The sequence below is a fragment of the Tympanuchus pallidicinctus genome, unplaced genomic scaffold, assembly GCF_026119805.1.
Source record: "Tympanuchus pallidicinctus isolate F22 unplaced genomic scaffold, pur_lepc_1.0 scaffold9, whole genome shotgun sequence".
In the NCBI taxonomy this organism is placed as follows: Eukaryota; Metazoa; Chordata; class Aves; order Galliformes; family Phasianidae; genus Tympanuchus; species Tympanuchus pallidicinctus.
Window position 1 is genome coordinate 2,140,392 of NW_026294813.1, and position 22,176 is coordinate 2,162,567.

General features: G+C 39.1%; 1 protein-coding gene across 4 annotated transcripts in view; it reads right to left on the reverse strand.

Moving 5' to 3' along the window:
- Positions 1-9,866: 9,866 nt before the first annotated feature.
- Positions 9,867-22,176, reverse strand: part of PIK3R1 (phosphoinositide-3-kinase regulatory subunit 1) — a 56,562-nt gene continuing 44,252 nt past the window's right edge. For 3 of the 4 annotated variants that reach the window (XM_052670255.1, XM_052670256.1, XM_052670258.1), the window contains 9 exons: positions 19,604-19,706; positions 18,816-18,914; positions 18,517-18,697; positions 17,933-18,058; positions 16,776-16,918; positions 16,385-16,561; positions 16,208-16,276; positions 14,578-14,748; positions 9,867-14,171 (listed from right to left, as the gene is read on the reverse strand). In XM_052670255.1, the coding sequence (XP_052526215.1) occupies positions 13,982-14,171; positions 14,578-14,748; positions 16,208-16,276; positions 16,385-16,561; positions 16,776-16,918; positions 17,933-18,058; positions 18,517-18,697; positions 18,816-18,914; positions 19,604-19,706 (1,259 nt within the window). In that variant the 3' untranslated portion in view covers positions 9,867-13,981. Of the gene's footprint in view, positions 14,172-14,577; positions 14,749-16,207; positions 16,277-16,384; positions 16,562-16,775; positions 16,919-17,932; positions 18,059-18,516; positions 18,698-18,815; positions 18,915-19,603; positions 19,707-21,032; positions 21,759-22,176 lie in introns of those variants that run through there. The other variant, XM_052670257.1, reaches the window with a different exon arrangement.

Below are 22,176 nucleotides of genomic sequence, written 5' to 3' on the forward strand. Positions count from 1 at the left end.
ATTTCCACTACCTTTGAAACAGCTGTTATTTACCAATTTCTGAACTGATCTTCTTTGGGTTGGGTATTATAAGTGGGCTTTCTTACAATTATTGTGTGACAAAGCAACAGACTGAGCTGTGAATTTCCACTGCCAGCATGAGAAAAGTAGGTGCAGGACTTCTGTCGTGGTGCTCATAGTGCAGCCTCATGCATCAAAAGTGACAGTAACTTAGTGGATTATCCTCAGTGACTGTCTACAATAATAGTATTCACAGAATCACAGAACTGTAGGGTTTGGAATGGACCTCCAGAGATCATCGAGTCCAACCCCCTGCCAAAGCAGGTTCCCTACAGCAGGTCGCACAGGTAGGCATCATGCCAGGTCTTGAACATCTCCAGAGAAGGAGACTCCACCACCTCCCTGGGCAGCCTGTTCCAGTGCTCCGTCACCTCACTGTAAAGAAGTTCTTGCGCACATTGGTGCAGAACTTCCTGTGCTGCAGTTTCCGGCCGTTTCCCCTTGTCCTGTCTCCACTCACCACTGAAAACAGTCTGGCCTCGCCATTCTGCCCCCCACACCTCAGATATTTATAGACCTGGATCAGGTCCCCTCTCAGTCTCCTTTTCTCAAGGCTGAACAGACCCAGTTCACTCAGCCTTTCCTCATAGGAGAGATGCTCCAGGCCCTTCACCATCTTTGTGTGTCCATCTCCGCTGGACTCTTTCCAAGAGATCCCTGTCTTTTTTGTACTGGGGTGCCCAGAACTGGACGCAGTACTGCAGATGAGGCCTCACCAGGGCAGAGTAGAGGAGGAGGATCACCTCCCTCGACCTACTGGCCACGCTCTTCTTAATGCATCTCATTAATACTAATATTTATATATTATTATATTGTATTGTATTATATTAAATAAAATATTAATAGTATTAATAATATTGTTGTTACTAATAATAAAAGTAAGTCTTTATACTGCGTTTTACAGGAGGAAATGTACACTTCCCTTTGCCCTTACCACTAACGAAGAAGCTGACTCCTCTTCACCAACTTCCAGATGTCTCTGTAGCAAAAAAGATAGAAACAGAGAAACCTTCCTGATGCAGGTAGCCATCACAAGAATATGTTTTCATCAGGCTCCGTGACTCTACTGTCCATCAACATTTTGTCGCAGCCTGAAGGTAAATGCTGTCAACAAGGTAAGCCAAGAAGCTGATCAGACTGACAATTTGCAGCAGGCCTCCCTCCCCTAGAGAATATTTAGGCAGGGAGGTGAATATGCAGAAGAATGTTTTTTTAAAAAAAAGTCCTTAAACTCAAAAGCTGAGAACATCATGATGGGAACAATATTTCAAGTTGATAGCTCAGATTCAGTGTACAAAGAGATCCAGAAACCCAGGCATCTGTAAGAATTGTCAAGTCCTCTGTCAGAGGAATTCTATTTTTCACTGCAACAGATATATTGGGTTCTTGCAATCAGGTACACAGGGAAACAGGTTTCCATGACATCAGTACAGAGGTTCTCCACAGAAGCTAGTGGCAGCAAAATTAAATGAAGCTGATAATTTACACTCTCTCACACAGAATCACAGAATCACAGAATGGCCAGGGTTGGAAGGGACCTCAAGGATCATGAATCTCCAACCTCCGGCCACATGCAGGGCCACCAACCTCCCCATTTAATACTAGACCACATTCACATATTTACAAATGCAGTATCATCAGTGCTAGATAAATTATTGAAAAAGTTGTCAAATAAGTTGTCTCACAGGTATGATCACCATTTTGCTAGTTGAACAGCATTTCAATAGCTGTTCCTTTGCTCTCCGAAATATTTGCTTGAGAGAATTTTTAATGTGACCCTCTTCCACTGAATATTCTTTAATGAATGCCCTTGGTGTAATTCTGTCACTCACTTACAATTTTTGAGCTTTAATTCTTCTCCCTTGTAAATGATAGGGGAAAACTCCTTTACTGAGATATGTATGTCTTCAAGTCAAGAAGTTCAGAGCTAATCTCTGAGTGGCAAAATTGAATTGCAGCCAAACCTATCTATAGGAACTAGAGATAATTCTGGGGAGATTCCTGTGCTGGGATTAAATGGAGTCAGTGAACCCAGAGAGATTTTAGGCACACACAGCCCTGTGTGTCCATTTCTACTTCACATGAATTTGTGCTGCAGTTGGAATGGTCTTGAGAGAAGTTTGAAATAGGAGACCCAAGGGTCTTTCTTGTTTTTCAGCGTCTAATCAGTTAGCAGTTTGTTAAGCTGTGGTACCTTATTAGAGCCATAAAAACTTCTAACATATTCACTGACACTTTCACTGCTGCTGTCAAGTGTTCATTTCTGATCCAAAAGGGTAAGTACTATAGAGCTTTTAATTAACAATGAGCCAAACCAAAAAACAAAGATCTGAAATAGCTCTGATTTCTGGGTGTACAATTGTACTTTGTACAATTATGAAAACATCAGTCCAGTCTGTTTTCTGTGTCGCAGTCGTATCTGGTTTGGTTTCCTGTTCTATCTTTAAGTTGTATCTGTAAGTTGTTCAAAACAGAACATCTGTAATCTCTGCAAGTGCACGAGATTGTTTTTCGTTGCTGAAAAACCTCCCAAACTTTGGTCTTTTGGAGTCCAAAGCCAGATTCACATCACAGCCAACTAGGCCTTGAAATGTGAATATTAACCAAAAAGTAGTCTTGACCTAGATGTCAATTCTTAAGCTGTAGTAGTGAAGGGCCAGGAAATCAAACTGCTGAGAGCAAACACCACCTTTGTAGCCACAATGACGTATCTCAGCCTAAGTCTGCTTGGTTTTCAAGAAGCTTGATACATGGATTAACTATTAAAGCAAGGATGTAAATTTGGTCTTCTCTTGTCTCTGGTGAGTGCCAGAATGACTGGGCACCTTAATTAATTTTCTTTATCCCAATGAATATTTTATTCATACAGAGTCAATGTATACAAACCAATGGATTGAAGTTAATCCTTTAGCCAGGCAGGGAAAGAATTCACATAGGATGCCTGACATCTGACTTACTGCTCACAGGAGACTCTTCTACAACTCACACATGCTAAATGACAACCTGCATGATCACTGTTGGCTAACAGGCTGTATTAGATGGAAAGTGGAGTCCTGTTTCTTATTTCAAACGCTGAAAAATGTCTGCTGAAACTGTAGCTCCTTGCAGAGATTTCGTATCAAACAGGACAGGATTTTTAAAGAATTGTCCTTGGAGAACTATTCTATAGAGATCAACCATCCAGTGTGTATGCTGAGCCTTACATTCCTGGCCTCTTTCAATGTTCACAATCAGATTATTTGCTAAGAATGGATCGAAAATGACAGTATTCAATTGCAGAGTGGACCATTTATCTGACATGAGAAAGTAGCTACGTAATATCAGATACATCAAGACTAACAAATACACCAATAACTTTAAACTGATAAAGATGCTGGGCTGGGAATTTAGGTTCTTAATGCTCTCTAGATCAAAATTTAAAAGATAAATAAATCCAGTGTCTCTCAGTGAGAATCAGTTTGCTAAACTTCAGAGCCAGGCTTGCTTTGAAAGCTATACAGGTGAAAGCCTGCATACAGATGGCAGATTCAAACATACAGGGACTGATAGATATAGGCATCCATAATTTTTTGGTGAGGAGCCTACAGTCACCGGTCCAATCTGAAGATCATACAGAGCAGAGCTGATATTTAAAGAAATCAGAGAAGACAAGCTGCCAAAATTCTGATAATATTTTTTGTGAGCTAGTAGTATTTGAAGGTGGCTGCTCAAAGAAAAGAACATGCATTTTCATGGACTTAGATGCACATAAACCAAGGTATATATTACCAAGTATGGGAGCACATTCTTTGAGATTCTGAATTCAGGCATGTCCTGATTGTGTTTCAGGGCATAAAACCACCTCCTCTTGCAGACTCACTGCCACAGAATAAGCCAGGTGTATGAGTAGGGCAGCTTTGGAGAGCTTCAACTAACACCAGTATGAGCAAATAGAATATGAAGATTTGAATACAATCAGAAAGGCTTCACTCTTTGTTTTTGACTGGAGATAAACCAAGAAAACCTAATATGGGAATTCCAGTTACATGCAGTAATGATGGGACACAGTGATAAAGTTTGGATAGATTCACTTTCAAAGCTCCAGTACATCTTTTCTGGGAAACTCCTACACCAGTCTGTTTCACTTGTGCAGCTTTTTACTTCTTAACTGAATCATTAAAATGGACTTCCCAGGCTTCCTAAGAAGCCTGTGGCAGTTGTTGGTTTTCAAAGTATTATTTTTTTACCATTTTCAAGGGACAAATGAATGCTTAAAATATGGGGAAGGAGCATTTGGAAACAAGGACTATCAGTGGTGTAGCCTGCCTTAGTAGTCAGCTTATCTTCAGAGCTGAGGCCATGTTACAGCTAAATGATGGCAGGTGAGCCCAGATGTGCCACAGATACATGCTAACACAGACATGCTGAGGGTGCAAGCACACTCACACTGCTGTAAATGTTATGAAAGTAAGGGCGAATAACAATTTTTGAATTGCCACAGCTCATTGTCTTCTCTAAGAAAAAACAATGCAGGGAGGGTTGTAGAAGGGCTTTGTTTGAGGACGTACTCTTGCATATATGAGAGCAAAAAGAAAATTCTTGTGAAAACAAGTTCATAGCAAGGCATTAATGGCAATCCCCTCCCCTCCTACATGGTCCGTTGTTTTGAATCTCCATTACCCAGGAGCCATCACATAGAGCTGAACAACACAGCGCACAGTACGCTACAGTGACTTGTCCTGGAGAAAGATGAGGTGAACCCAGGCCGTGGCCGCACCCTGCTGGATGCCCATGCGGCCCACCCAGATAACAGGCATTTTCTCCAGGAAAAGGCCTTGCTGAACTGTGCCTGCCAAGCACACTGCGGGAAGCAGACTATGAGCAAGGTTTGGTTTTTAGAAATACTGTTGTAAGTAAGACACAGTTTGAAACTGCATTGTGGTTTAGTTGTGTGTCTTTGTGTACCAGCTGGCATTTTTAAAAATCAGTTTATCCTCTTTTCCCCTCTGAAATGCACACAACCCTGGAGGAGGGTGGCTGTGCACAGGTATTCACCTGCCATCCCCAGTCTGTCTTCACCTAGCAGGATTGTTCTCTTGTTCAGAAGCCTCCAGCACTTACCATAAGTACATGTAATACTGTGGACCCATTCTGTGACTCTTATTCACAAGTCTTGAGGACTCCCGGTGCTCATAGGTTGTTTGACAGTCTGGGGATTTCTTGTTTACATTGCCTGTTATCAATACAGCAACAGCATTCTGCTTAACAGCTTCTCCTCTTTCATCTCAAGTTTCCTGAAACTTCTCCCCAGAATGTTGTTCCTGGCATTGACCCTAATCCCACCTGTCACTGCAACTGCTGAAACCACTGGAGCTAGTCTGACACACCTGAAGCCAGGTCTTCCATTTCACTGAACAGGGAGACTATCTATGCTAGGTTTTTCTCTACTGAAAGGCTTGGTTTAACTGGGGTCTGCAAGCTGTACTCCAAAAAACATAGGTTCTGCCACAACCTTGGGTTTTCCAATAGCTGGAGAGAAGGAGGATCTCCATCAGTCCTCCTGGCCTGTGACAGAGCTCATGTGTCTTAGATGTAATTTGACTGAAGTCATTTCTCTTTTATTTTTTTTCATCAAAATATCAGAGCCCATGATCCCAACTATGGATCAACTGGGAAGAAAGAAAGTTAAGTTCCATAAGTTTCCCCTGGATGAGAAAGGAAATGCAAGCACAGTGACTAGAAAGTAATCTCATTTGGGAATACCTGCGGTATCTTCACCCATGCCTTTTCAGCTGACCACATGGCTGGCAAGAGATCAAATGATTCACCAGGAGATGTCTGCAGCTGTCACACACAGGCTGTTGGTAGGCACTAGGATGCCAGTGGCAGGTGCTGATAAGCCAGGCCTGAGGCAGTGTCAGGACTTTCTCTGGAGATGGCAGAAAAGTTGGCAGGGCAGTATCCTTCCTTGCATAGAGCCCAGCATTACAGGTCCAGGGAGGATATGGCCTGGCATGTTTTTGAACTTGTCACTTCCACAGTTATTATAAAAGACCAAAATTCTAGAAACCAACTGATCTTCCCACCCCTGATTATGCCTTATCATCATGCCTAGGAGCAGAAGATACCACGGGTGGTGCTGGAAAGATACAAACTGAACCTCCTATCAGCAGGGAAGAGACTGTGCTCATCTAACTTCAGCTGCCTTCAAGTTGCATGTCTGCCATCAACCATTTCATGGACTCCCGCTCCAGTCAATGGAGTGACTCCAGAGCATGATTCACCATATCCTAAGAATAGAGCTGGAGGTAGGTGGGGTGAATCACCCTAGGGAATTGCCTGTCTCTCCCTGTGATGAGAGCTTTGCCAGATGACTTTGATGACAAGCTTTTCTTTCAGGCGCTTAAAATTAAAAATGAATTCCACCTCAAAATATTCAGCATCACTGCTTTCCTGAAACAGGGAAGAGCCAGAGCGAGTGCTGCAAGATATACAAGCATGCAAATTGCCACCATGTTTAACTGGCAGCCTTTACCAAACAGAAAAATAACCCTGCATGGACAGAGAAGGTGAAAGGCACTTGCTCCCCTGTTTGAGAACAGTGCAGCCAGTGTCCTGTCCAGAGGACATGATGAGAGGCAGAAGGCCATTCCCTTTGTCTGGCCACAGCTGCTGGAGTTGCATTCCTATCATATTTTCATCTCCTGCCCTCTCTGGTCTTTACTCCCATTCAGCCTTGCAACATAAAATCTGCTCTAACTTTCTTTACCTGTCTTTCAGATGAGTGAAACAGGAGGCCCAAAGCCAGTAACAGTGTAAAGTGCTGCTATGGGTGCTCGACAGACTAGTGTGGTGTACCGTTCTGCCATGCAAACCAGACAGACATTTCCCTTCACATGGCTCACATAATGTTCACTTTTAGTTTTGTTCTTCCACCCAGCGCCCTATGGAGAAACCTGATGAAATTCTCAGGTTTCTTGATAGGTGAAGAAGGATTAATCCAGCAACCTTCACAAAACGTTTGTTTTACAACAAGCACAAAATCTGTGGGAAAATAAAGTAAACTGTGTAAAGAAATAAACATTCATAGAGGAACAAATCTTCTCTTGTGTGAATTCATTTTCTTCTGAATCTACAGTCTTCTAAGGATTTAGGAAAACTAGACACATGAAAGTGAAATCATTATCTGACTTAACTATATTCATGTCTGGTGTTGTCAATACTGTTTGCTTAACGCCCTGAGAACAGCAGGTTTTAGATTCTTTTGTGTGCTACCTGTTAAATTTTTCTTCTGTCAATATTTGCACATATCTAAATTGATGGCCTATACTCCTCCTTTCTGAATATGCAAGAAAAAGTGGAGCGATGAGATATGTTTGTGCAATAGTGTTGTGGCAGAGATTGACAGAGCCATGGAAAAAACCCTGTTTTTTCAAAGAATTATCAGGATTTTTTTGGCCATCTGATTGCTGTACAGAGGTTAAAATGCAGGTCCCTACAAAGATTATCAGTGTTTGAATAGCTGCTGATTGACTAATACTTATTTAACTAAAAAGCCCCTACAGACTTTCTATTTTTGGCAGTCTATATATTTGAGGACATAGTCCTCCAAAGGAAGTTTGAAAGAGACAGACATAAAGAGAGACAGACACAGACAGACAGACAGACAGATAGGAAAGAGAGAAAGAGAGAGAGAAAGAGAGATGGAAGGGAGGGAGGGAGGGAGGGAGGGAGGGAGGGAGGGAGGGAGGGAGGGAGGGAGGGAGGCAGGAAGGAAGGAAGGAAGGAAGGAAGGAAGGAAGGAAGGAAGGAAGGAAGGAAGGAAGGAAGGAAGGAAGGAAGGAAGGGCATAAAAAGAAAGGAGGGATGGAAAAAAGAAAGGAGAGATGGAAAAACGAAAGAAAAGGAAGATCATAAAAAGAAAGGAGGGAAGGAAAAAAGAAATAGAAAGAAGAAAGAAAATGAAAGAGAAAAAAAAGGAAGACAGGTCAGAGCCACATCCTCTGCTGAGCTCCCATAGTTAATGCTTCTTTTTTCAGCTGCATTAAAGATGGGTGCAGTGACTTTCGCACAACTTTGCTCTGGCTAGAAGCGTGTCTGACCCCACGTCCCAGCAGGTAAAGCAGAACTAGTAATTTTTCTTCCTCATTTCCAATCAGGGATGCTGGCAGGACCTCAGCATTTACAGTCTCCTTAGTTTCCACACTGCAGCTGAGGGCAATCTCCATGGGACTGGCATAGCCCACAGTAGCTGGTGCCTGTCTCAGCCTTGGGCACTCAAGACATGGAGGGGAGGAAGGTGAAGGGAGTCAACTTGTTTCCCAGGTAGAAGCAGATGCAGCCCTGTTTGGACTTGTACAGGACATCATAGGCCATTGTAAACATTAGTTGTCTCCTCAATACTCCAGAGATGTCAGAGTCCCTCTGAGCACCCCTGCAAAACAGAGATGTCCTTTGCTGTGGAGATGTAAAGGAGGGCTGCAAACGCAGGTGGGCCTCACAGCACACAGAGCTGTGCTACAGAAGTTTGCTCATCCCTGCCATTTTGTGCCTGAATCCCGACAGACAGCTGCGAGGGTCTTCATTTGTCCCGTGTTCCTTCTGAGAGGGGAGGAGGCATCACCTATTGCTTCACAGGACAGCAAGAAGTCTAAAATCCCTTCTTCTCTTTTTGACTCAAAGGGACGTGCAAGAAGTTACCTGTGCTTGGGACTTCATGGGAGTTAAGTGGCTTGGGGACAGACAGAAGTTGGAAAGTATTCCCAATCATTTTAAAAAATTACATCAACTTGTAGCTGCACAAAGATAAATTCAAGCAACTTTTCACGTTCCTTAAGAAAAAATGACCATAAAGTCTTAGGAAGAAAGCAAAGAAAAGTGGGAATGTCTTTGTCTGCAGACAACAAAAATAGAGTGACATTTTTTCTTTTCAGTCTGCCAAGTGTGATTTCAATACAGCATATGACAGAGGCCAAAAAGCCACTGGTCTGTACATTTCTGAAGATTATGATCAACCAATCATGTCTCTGAGGAGCTGATAATTGGAGATGTGTGATTCACAACCATAACCTTATTTTTAGATGTGGATCTCTCTGGCTTACAGAAGAGCTTGTGTTGCTTAATATACGCTTTGTGAGCAGGAAAAAGATAAGCGTGGTGTCTATTTAAAAGAATCAGCTTACTAATTGCAAAAACTGCAATGCACGTGTTTCTCAGAGATCTAACCTCACTCTGTATTGAGTGAATTGAAAATTCAGTACAGCCTTTCATCTGTTTCTTCTAAGAACCTGTAAAGGCTGGTGGTTATGTTGTAAAAATTACTAATTTCCACCCGTGGTACCTGAGTACCTCAGTTGGCTGGTATTGTGACTACAGTGAGCAACAAATGGGCAGATTTTGGAATGCAAAACTTGGGAACAGGAATCTCCTTATTCTTCCAGAGGGATTGGCTGGGTTCCCCAGGGAACTTCTAAAGGCAAGATGTGGATGTGCTTGAAAAATTCTAATACCATATGTCAGCCTCTAACTTCTCCCTTTTCTTCACTGTCACCTTAGTTTTCACAGGTAGGGGAAGGCAAGAGTGGTGAGTTACCTCTAGCTAATGTTGTTACGCTAACTTGATGGATATCAGTAACCACACTCATTCAAATTTCAGAAGAAACAGAATTTTGCTTTCAATGCAGAAGGCAGATGCACTGCTCTTGCAAGTGTATGAAACTAGTAGAACCATCATTCTGGCACAAGAATATTTTGGAGCTAGTCAGCTACTTTATTCGGTTCTGGTAAACAGACATCTCAGTCTTTACTGAAGCCTCAACAACTGGAAAGCTTTTTCAAAACAACTTTTATTCTGCTTGAAGACTTATTACAATTTTTAAAGCAACTTAAAAACAAGACACAGCTCCATCAACTCTATAGCTTAAACAGAATTTCAAGGAGGCATGTTTTCACTGTTGCCTTGTGAAGGCAATTTACAACCCACTTTACCCTCCACCTCCTTGAAGACCATTTTAAAACAAAGCAATCTTAATGTTTTAAAGACATTTAACAGAACAGAGCTTTATTTTTAAAAACAAGAATAAAAAAAAAATAGCAGCATCTTGGGCAGCTAATGCAGTCTCATTAGGACAAGCGCAATGTAACGTTACCAACTCCCCCAGTCCAGTTTAGCTCTCCAGTCAGCAAATACAACACGATTCTACATAAAATGTTGCATTTTGGAACCCCGTCCTATGGGAGGCATTGTATTTTGAGCTGCCCATTTCTAAAAGTGACCCTGAAAAAAATACTACCAGGATTCACTTTCCCAACTTAATACCATGCATAGCAAAAGCACTGTGTGAAAATCAGCGTAAGTTTTCCCCATTAGAAGCATCTGCATGTTTTCCCAAGCATTATTATTTCATTGCCAATTACAAGACAAAGCCATTTCTTTACTACAGAACAGCTGACACCAAATAGAAAATTTGAAGATTTGGTTTTACAGATTTTTTGACAAGATTTTTTAGATAACTGAACTATACAGACAAGCTTTTTTTTTTTTTTTTTTTTTTTTTTTTTGAAAAAACAACAACACAGAAACTGCATTTGGAAACATGCTGCACCCACGAAGGTCTAGTGCGTTTGTGTCTTACACAAAATTAATGATATCACTTACTGAATTCAGCAAAATGATCACATTTGGTGAAAATGCACCTATACTGAGATCTATTCATATATAAACACAGCAAGTGTGTGCGCATATGCACAAGATGCACACATGCAATATCCCCAAACAGAAACTCCTAATTTTGCTTGTGGGTGTTGGTTCTCTGTGTTTTGCCTCATACCTTTCAAAAGCCTTGCACAACTGCTGCTGCAGTGCAGCATAATTCAGGGATTTAAAATGAAATTAAAAATTCCCCGAACAACTGGAAAAAAAAAAAGAACCAAAACAGTTCCCACCTTTCAGACATATCAGGTGGAAAAAGTACACGTCAATAGAAACACAGAAGCAATGTGTTTCTTCGGTTATATCCACATGCTTTTTTTTTCTTTTTTTTCTTCAGTTTATTAGTCTGAGATCAAATCAAAACTGGAGTGAACAGTACGGTATATTAAGGACAAACTCTGCAGTGAATAGGGCCTTTGGCAGGATGCAGATCCATGCATTAAGGAGGGAGGGAAATACAGAGGCCACACAATACCTAGGTACCAAAGTAATCCCACTCAGGCCCACTTGGAGGGCGCAAGTGATCCTTGTGAATTGCACAGACCCTGTGTAGGCAGAACTTCCCTTAACGAAGCCCTAAGCATTTATCCCCACAACATAGTGCTTATTTCTCATTGTTGCTTGTGCAATAAAAGCAAGTGTCAAATTTGCACGCACACTATTTTTTCTCTGCTAGAACCACAGATGAAGTGAAGTAGTACAGCACAACAGGAACAAATGACATCCCTTACTGGGCTGGGCATGCTAAGGATATGGCCCACTGACACAGCAGAGGTTTACTTAATATGAGGAAAATCAGATCCAAATGCCTTAACTCCATGAAATTTCTTGAGAAATACAAGGTGAAACATCCATTCAGATTACATATATTTTGCTTATAGAGAACAAAAAATACAATTTTACTCGTAAAATATTTAACATTCAAAAATTAATATATGTCTGAAGAATACCTTGGATTGCTACAAGTGTTAAGTTGTGTATTGAGCTAATTTGTAACTTCAAGCCCAGTAGTATGACCGTCATGCTAGAGCAATTGTTGGTGTTTTCCACAGTAAAAAAAAGTTACTAGAACACCAAATTTACATGATTCTATTGTGGGAGGCCTGAAAAGAGTGGAATGCAGAAGGGAAGGCATGAAGACTAAAATTCTATTCAGAAAAAAAAAAAAAATCAGAATAATTTTGCAAGTGGTAACTATCCCGACACATGAATGTTGGTTGAATCTTGTTTCCTGATATAGATTCTAGCAAGAAAATACATCTATAGGAAAGCAAAGACAACCTACCAAATAAAGCACAAAATCCAAATAAGATAAAAAGATTTACAGCCTCATAAATGAAGGGATAATGTAAAAAAAGTAGAAGAAAATATAAAAATTACTGGAGACCTGCACATTTCTTATTATTCCCAATAGCTTAAGAAGCACTGCATACTTGGAATCAAACCACATGTAACTCTAAAGCAGAGCTGTTATGAGACACCTCGATGGCAAAACATGGCCATCACAAACCATCCACAGTGAATTGCCCCAGAATTACTAATAAGTTTACTTTAGTTGAACTTTTTAAATTTCCTTTAACTGAACCATAACTGAAAATCTCTGGAGCTTGAAATTATGAAAGCGTTCACTTTGATATTCCCTCAGTCTACAAAGTTATGAAAACAAATCCAAAGTGTTAATTAGGAAAGCCTTATCACTGTCAAAAAACAGAGGTTTTCCAGTTGTAATTCGCCCTATGTTGTATCCGATTGTTCTACCTAAAGATGGGAACTTTTTTCAGAATGTTAATATGAAAAAACAAACTTCAGCAACAGTTTAGAGAAACGTCCTTCATATGAAATGAAAATACCTTGACATGCTGACAAGAATTCTGCTGCAGTAGATCAAGATGTCATTTATTTACTATGAAGCATGATTTCATTCTGAAATCCAACCTATCTAACCCAGTAGCCAAATTTTCCTGTTTTTCTGCAGTCATTATCAGAGAAGGATACACAATTCTTTATCTTCTAAATACAAAGACAATCATGACAGAAGTTCAAAATGCTTCAAAAAGCAAACATAGCATGGTACCGTATTCTAAAGATGCCTCTGAAACAATATTGTTGGAGTCCATGATATTTTGTAAGGTTCATATATTTTTTATTGAATAAAGCAGCTTTGAAGCTTATCAGGCACTGCCCAACAAAATATTTAGTCAAAAAAAAAAAAAAATTATGAACTTTTAAAACGTGGAGCTAGTAGCTCAATATTCTGTACAAAGAAAACTGTAAAATATTTCATAGTTTTAATTATGAAGCCAACTCTTGGTGGCTTCCTGTACATTAAAAAAAAATATTGTCAGGCAAAAAAAAAAGTAAAAAGGAAGCAGAGAAAGAAGAAAGAAAAACAAGTTTAACCTGTAGACATGCTCAAGAGAAGACTACAGCCTAAAGAAAATTCAGTATTGCATAGCATAGTCTAAGAATTCAGCTTTTAGCAAACAGAAAGAGGAAAAGAGAAGCAGTTTGGTACTGATAGTTTCCATCAATGATAGTTAGCCATCCAACACTATGTACACTATTATAGACTGTATGCCATTGAAAGACCTGTTTTCTTAAAACAGGATTTTTAAACGTCTAAGCAAAACACTTTCTGGCACTTCACTATCACGATTTCTCTTAACAGCATACTGTAACTGAAGTCCTTTAAAGTGTCCCTTATAAATGAAAGTGCCATTCTGCTACATGTCATTCACCAGAAACCAAAAAATCCACAATGCTGTGTGTCTGGATCCATTGAGCGCGGCAACACCAAATCCCAGCCAGGTCTGGACCAAGAAATGCCAATAAGTGAATGAAAAGACCTCTTAAACATTGTGTTTGCAGAATCCAATGTTTTAGCTGGTAAAGCTTCAGAAGTGGTCGTAAACAAGCACCATGGTTAAAGGCCTCTATGTCCCTGCAGGGAGATCAGGTTAGATTTCTTACTCTTGTGTTTTCCGTTTCTCAATTGGGAAGGAAAAAAAAAAAAGCACTTCAGATTAGAAGCATACATTCACAGCTTAATGCTGTGATCTCTCCCACTGCAGTTGTGAAGGAAAGCTCTAGTCCCATCTGAAGACAGACAGCTTTGACACTGCAGCTCAAATTCTTGAGTAAGACTGAAAGGAGCCTTCTCTCTCCAGAGGCCTCAATGTTGTCAAATCTCTCCTTTAGAAAAAAACCGAACAACCCAGAGTATTAAGATCTTCATCGCCTCTGCTGTGCATATACTGGGTAGGCTAGCGTGACATTGAGAGAGTCATTGTGCTGCACGAGGGATGTGTGTTGATAATGTAGCACCAGTTCTTTCAGAGAGTTGTACAAGTTATATGGCTCTGCAAATCCATACCCAGTAGGTGTTTTGTTTATCACACAGTGCTTCACTTCTCCATCCACCCTAAAGAGGAAAAGAAACAAACAGTTTTTAGTTTCCCAATACCATAAAACTAAGCTGGAAACTAAGATGTGGACAAGAAACCTTAAAATGCTCATCACTGCATAGCACTCTTGTCTTCTATGGTAGGATACTGGTAAAAGGTTACGTTTAACCTGAATTCCCAGGTGCTGGGCTACTCTACACAGGACACAGGAGATAGGCAGGATTTAGTAGCTGCAGATAAATGAGTTGTTTTGTGCCCTATGTTCCTTTCTTCATGGCCTGAAGACTTGTTGATCAGCTTCTAAGCCTAAAGACCCAATGGAAACCATGCATATGCAAATATGTATCTACACCCCTTGCTCAAGGCCCAGCATTTGAGCCGCCTCAAAGATTGTTCAAATCATTCACAGGTTAGAGTACATACACAACAGAGCAGGCGTAGCAGCCTTGTTTGCTGCTCTCTCGAACAAGGAATGTTCCATCTCGCTTTCCTCGCAGGAGATTTTCAGCTTGGCTTCTATTGATATTTCCCACATTCCATGTTCTCTCATCATGATGTGGCAGGTCTTCATCATCATCCACCATAGAGTATTGGCTGTCAAAATACGACAAAATATTTGTTGTGCAACATGTTGCAGAGCTACACGCAATGTGCTGCAGGAATAAGGTAGAACACCTTTCATATTACTTGGGAAAACACTAAGTTATTGGTTAGTAGGTCACCTCTTAGACAGAACTAGGGATGTAAATCATGTAATACATTTCACTTGCTGAATAAAAATAAAACTTACGGACCTTGTTTCTTTTAAAAATACTCATATGGATCTGAAGGACATAAAAAGGATGCTGTCTTATTTTCCAGAATATGCTGCAAACACTTCGGTACCTCTACCATTGCCCCACGTTTTGGTAAACAGCAGCCCAGTGAAATCAATATCCACTGAGTCAGCTTTATTTCCAAAGATCAGAACGCTTGGTCAGCAGTGAAAAATCATGCAACATATTGATTACATCTGCTGCATGTGAAAGCTACAAGCAGTAGTACAGGTAGATAAATTATTCATATGAAAGACGGCTTTGTAGAAAGGGTTACATAGTAGAGGATTCTCTTTTCTTATAACCAGATTATGAAGAAAACATGTAGTAATATGTAATAGGACCTTCTCTAACAGAACAGTCACCTCTACAAAGCTGATTCAGACTTTTAAAGAATTCTCTGAGTTAAACCCATTGTGAAAGAAGATGCCTCTGCTTCAGCTATGTGGACACCACCACTTCAACATATTACACTTTAAGTGCAGCCTATTTGCCAGCAGCCTGCAGTGGTGGGCACTGCCTCTCCCACTCTGTTTACAACTGGAGATTCTGAAGAATCTCCAAGTAGTCCACCAAGATAAGCAATCTCACATGGATATAATTCATTGGGAAAGATGGGTTCTCTTTTTTTTTTTTTTGCCCCTCTGGGTTTTACAGCTGCTTATTCCACTCATTTACTCTCTTTGCAACTTCAGAAAAAAAGTCAAGTTCTAAAAATTTAATTTGTCAGTAGAAATCTAAGTATTTAACAGATTCACTGACAAGGACAGTCTCGGAGACAAAAGAAATGAAGATTTTCTTTAAACAACTTCACTTACTATTTTGATGTTACCTAGTATAGGATAACACCATAATATCAGCAAGTGCAATTTGGAAACACTCTGTCTGCACCTAAAAGATCTTCTGAACAATTTATCCACTCATATGGCATCTCTCTAAGACACTAACACCTTATAATCTTCACTTCATTCACAAGAATAAAGACACAGGTTAAGTTCTTGTGCTCTGCTATGGTAACCTGATCCACACTTCCCTGAGTAACGGCCAAGTAGGGTCTGACAAAGTGTCCTTTTGAATATTTGTATTAGGCCTGCTGCCATGTGTTAACTGTGTGCACTGTTACAAGAGACCTAAGCTAGAGATTCCCCTTTTGTGGTCCTGGAATCAAATACATTCTACCTCACTTCTGTGCAAGATGATTTGAAACACCAGGAATATTTAAATCTCAGAATACTCACTCTTCTGTATTTTCATTTCCAAGCCATTCATTTAGCTTCTTCTGCCGAACACCTTTTTGAGTCAGCCACCTGGAGAATAATTGCAAAACAAAATTAATTATTAGTCACAGAAGTTGGATGCCAGTTAAAAAAAAAAAAAATCAAAGCAAGAACTTGTTAATTCATAATGATACTTACATCAAGTACTGGTCTCTTGTCTTCCTCAGCTGTATGAGGTCTGGCTTAATGCTGTTCATTCTCTTGTCTATCTCTCTATATTCAGCTGCTTGCTTCTTTAAGTCCTCTTCTAATCTACGCCTGCTGTCCACAATTTCACTTATTCGAGACTTCAGTTTTTCATAGTTGTGCATAATTCTGAATAGAACAATGTGATAGGTTATATTCTCGTGCTTTATTTTGACCTTTATACCTTCTGTTTTCTCATCAAGACAACTAAAACAGATCATTTCTCTAAATGTAGCTTCATGTTCTGCAGTTCACGTCTACCCCATTTGAAGTCTTCTTTCCTTACAACTGATCTACTTTAACTTTGCAGTCTTACTTTGGTTTTGCAAATACAAATACTGACCTTTGTATTTCTTTTTCATTTCCTTCTCGTTTAAATTTTTCAATGTATTCCTTACTGTATCTCTCTTGCGTCTGGCACTGCTCTTCAAATATTTTTATTGTTTCATTAAATGCTTCAATAGCTGTTCTTTTCATTTGAATTTCCTGAAAATAAAATAGTTGTTTAAATTATAGTGGTTATCAAACAGAGGGATAATTTACTGGTTTGTATCATGGAAACACTTGAGCATGTTTTAACAATGACTTCAATATCCAATTACCAGAATGTATTCTGTCTGCAGTACAAAATAGAGAAATCGGATCTGTGCAAGAGGCTATCTTGATAAGGCTTTCCAGGAAAGAAAACCTACTAGACAAAGAGTTAAATGCAATCTCTGTTTTGTATAAGTAAATTTTGTTTCTGAGGATTAAAACCCTGTGGCAATCCAATTTTCCCTTTGTATCAAGGCTTAGAAGTACAGCTGACTTTCTGAAATAAAAAAATTACAAGCCACTGGAAAGGACAGATCTCCAGTCGTCTAGTCCATCCTCCTGCCTCTACCTAGCTAGTCAATACCTAAGTCTTTGTAGTGATGAAACAAAAGTTGCCTGCACATCTCTGTTTTTTTCCTATTACTTTCAGTCTTATTTTCTGCTAACTTTAAGGAACAGTCTGGATTCCAGTGGTGTAAAACAGCACTAATTCACCGATGCTTCAAGACATGGCTAGTAATTGTTTAAAATGAAAGGAGGATAGAAGCAGCTTTTCCTTCTATCAGTGTATCTACACGCCACCTCTCCAGCCTGCATAGCTGAAAGCAGATCTTTTCAAAACTGGTGATAAAACAGAATGCTTCCTTGCATATGTGTCTTGAAAACCATAACTTGGACAGAAGAAGACAGCATGCAGAAGTGCTGGTAGATCAAAGTAGCTTTGTGACTGCTTTGGATGCATGTGTCACCCTTGAGCATAGTGTTAAGTTGCAGGTGGCGACTGTTCAAATACAAGTAAGCAATTCCATTGCACTGAGCTAGCACATTAAGTATGTTGTTTTCCTGTTTTTGGGCAACAGTAAAGGCAGTGGAAAAGAGGAGGAAGAAGGAAAAAGATGGCAGTATGAATTTACAGTAACATTCTCCTCAACACACAATAGTCTTTTGGTTTCAAACATGTCTTACCTGAGATGTTCGTGTATAGTCTTCATAGAGTCTGTCATATTCTCGGCTTTTTTCTTGGAACTGGGTATTATACTCATGTAATTTCTTACCCACTGCTTCAATGCTATCCTCTTTAACAACTTGATCCTGGGAACAGAAGAAAAGATATTTCATAAATCAACAACACACTGCACAGATTTTCGGAACTGCTTAAAAAAGCTCAAATATTTACATGGTAAATGTGACACCTCTTTTATCAATATAGAGGTAAGATGTACTATATGCACCATGTGCAAATACAAATGAAATTAATGACAAAAAGCAGTTTTCCATAACGAGTGTGCAATTTATAATAGAAATGATATATTTCATCTGCAATGAGTGGGCTATCTGTTATTTGCATAAGCTTCTTTCTTAATAACGTATCTACAGTATTTAAAGTTTTAATTATTTATAAGCAGCTTCTGGAGCTAGTTTTAAATAAAAATACTCACTTTCACATTCCTTTTATTTTTTACAATATTAACAGAGCTGAAATTCTTTGTAACAGTCTGCGATAATTTCCCTTTATCTACATGGAACATAAAGAAAATAGAGCAAATTACCTGCTGGTACTTAGACACTGGATACAGTAATTTCACATCAAGTTTGGGATTGTACTGAGCTAGAGATTCATTCCGGTAGTGGTTTATTAGCTCAACCACAGAGTTGAAAGTCAGTGGGTCAGAAAAGCCGTATTTCCCATCTCGGTGAAATATTTTGATTAATTTGTTATTTCCTCCTTTCCTGCAAATAAAGTTTGTTATAAAGTGAGGCATACTTGGAGTACTATTTCCTAAAGAACACTGTCTTTTCAATGCAGTACTGCATTTTGCTGTCACATATTTCAGACCTAACATCTTACCTTAGAGTAAGTGTGTAGTCTCCATGCATTTTGGTTGAAGCATCTCGTACCAAAAAGGTACCATCAGCAGTGTCTCGAAGTTTCTCATTTACTTCTTCTCTAAAATGAAAGCAAAAGTAACTAATCATTTCAGTTACTTCTCACTCCATTATCATCTCTCTGTGCTCTAAATTCTTGTTTTAAAATAACTCTTTTATAAGCCTCCTTGATCTCCATATAAACTCAGACAGTTATTTAAAAACTTATTTACTATTACTGTAGAACAACTGGGATACAAAAACACTATATTCTATGTCCTCTCACTGCTGAAACAAAATGATATTCTTGCAGAGTTCTTCTGCTTGTTCATACAAGCCTGCGCTATCGGAGCAGCCAGTGCTGGTTTAATGTACCTATATATAGTATAGTGAAAAATGTTGCTAATACATAGCACTTGTTAGTCTGGCTTGTTAAGTACTGTGCCTACAGTTGTGGTTCTGGACGAAAAACAGGATAAAAAAATACTTGTTTCTCAGTGTTGTCCTTTCATGCTAGTATTTTATACAGCTATCTTAAAATAACAGAACAATCACCAAATCATTTCATGCATTACATTCTAATGGACTGCCAGTAACTTTTTAGTCATGTCTGGAATAAAACCAAATGTGATATGATTGTGTTGGAAAATATCCTAAAAATAGCTCTTATTACTGTAATTTTCCTGTATTTATGCAGAGTACATAAAAAAAGAATAACACAGCAAGAACATAAAGTCAAACACGAGAACTACATGTCTTGAGCTGATTTACCTTGATATATCTCCCCAGTACCATTCAGCATCTTGTAATGACATGTTGTTATTCATGCCGTTGTTAGTTACAGTATTAGGTTTCGGTGGCTTAGGAGGCAGTGCTACAAATAAAGGGGGGAAAAGTTCATTATAACTCATTGAAAACATGACCACACATCCCTTGAAATTACAGATTATTACATGAATGAGAAAAGAAATAGTTATGGAGTATTCCACCTCCAGCAGTATTTAAAAGTAACCAATTAACCAATGAAGATATTTTTCTGAAAACAATACAATTCAACAAGATAGATGTACTGTTTCAAAAAAAAGTATGCTAGTCTTCCAATAACGTATTTTAAGCAAAATATAACGTCTTATCTCTTTCTGCTCTGATAAGAACATTCGAAAAAAAAAATATTCTGAAGTTTGGTTTTACCTTCTTCCACTATCTCCGGTAACCGTAAATAATAAAACATGCAGAAATTAATTTTTTTTTCTCCTACACAGTGATCTTATAGTAATGCTGTTGTCTCACCTAGAAGCTGAGTAATAGAAAATGCAAACCCGCAGCAGTACTGTACGTTTTAATATTATGAACTGGATTTCCATGATCCTCTGCATTCTGTGCAATGATTTGCCAAAAAACACTTTAAGAAACCCATCTGTGACCCAAATATCCCTTGCGTTAATCTTAGAATTCTTCAGAATAAATTGTCTTCCAAATGCCAGGGCTGATTAAAAACCACAGCCCCTTTCCACAATGTCAAAGATGCATACGTATACCAGTGGCTGCCAGAGGAAGACACTGCAGCACTCCTGACTTACTAGCAAGGGGGACTCTATGGGGGTCAGGAATAAAAAATCATCCCAGCTCTTTTAGTTTCTTAGTAAGTACAACGCTCCTTATGAACATCCCTGTATGTATATTATACTGGCTACAAAAGATGATGCAATGAAAATAAAGAGAGCACAGTATTTTTATGTGATACGAGAAGATGATGTGATATCAAGCATTCAATTAATATTGTTAGATTTTAAAAATCAGTGCTTTCTAAAACGATCCAAACCAACAGTCTGTAATCACTGCTTCAGAAAATAGAAGTGTTATTACAGCATCTCCTTTTAGCCACAGCGTTAAACAAATATAGCAAAAAATAATTACAAAAGAAATGAAATTCTTCACAACAGACAAAAAAATAATCAAAGCAGAAACAGGTTAATTCAGAAAAAAAATCAATTAAGTAAGCAGGCAGGTATTTCTACACGTTATGATACTAGTTACTATAAACAAGCACTGAAATACAATTCTTATTAAGGAAAAAAAGGAAAAACTATTTGTAGCACTGACAATGTAAATAAATCTTACATATCCACTAAGAATTTTTCAGCATCTATCATAGAGATAAAAAAGAATTAAGTCTTTCATAATAAGACTGTAGTTTTACCTGGTGGATCCATTTCTATGTAAAACATCAAGTCTGTGCCACAGTTTATATCTGTCTTAGGATATTCTATATCCAGTTCTTCCATATTCCAAACAGTATTGTACATTTGTATGAGTTTCACTGAGTAAGCTCAGATACAAGGAAAGAGTCAGGCTCTCTTTGTAATGGTGTCTTGGAATTCATTTTAAAACCTATAAGGGGCTGCACTGTAACCTATTACATCATAATCCTCAGCCAATCATGTCAAAATAATGTCACCAGACCACTCCTGTTTCATCATTTTGTTCTACGTTAATCTTCGAACAATTTCAGTTTCAGAAGGAACCTGCATTTAGCAGAACCGCAATATAAACCTGGTATTACAAGCAAAAAGACAGAGCGGGCTCTTCTCACACACCCTTGTTTCCATTTCATTTTCCTGACTTTGCAGCATGGTACAGTCCAAGGCAGGCAGGATGACAAAAGGCTGATATGCTGCAGCACGTAGCTCTCACACACCACACGCACACAACACATGCACGCTCACACACAGCACGGCTCCCTTTATGGATAGGTAGGTCACTTCTTAGACTGATTTTCCTACTCGGACGCCTGGAGTTTATCGCTGAAAAGGCTTTGGAGGGTTTCTGTACATGTTAAGATATGGAAGGGAATAAGAGCATGACTCTGCATGCGTGTTTGTGTGTGTCAGTATCCGTTATGTGCCCATTACACACACATGTACTTAAGCACGTACATATCCACATAATGAAATATATATATATGAAATACATTTTCAAAGTGTACAGATTTCTGTATTTTAATGGGCGCACAGATCTGATGTTCCCAGAATTACTATATAAAGGGGACACACTGCAATAGATGCCCCCCCCCAGCATCACTTTATAATAAAATACAATTCCAGTTGATCTGGACTAACTCATCTCGAAACGTAAACATCAAATATTGTAACCTTACATTCACCAGGCTCTCCAACACTGTGGAATAAAGTAAAAAAAAAACTGAGTTAAGATCTTGAAAAATGATTTTGCTGAATATAGAACGCCAGTCTGTCAGGATACAGCAGGATTTAGTTTACCTTTTCACATTGTTTCTTCACCCTGTTCTCACTGAAATACCAAGTTAACAAGAGTCCTTGTCAGCA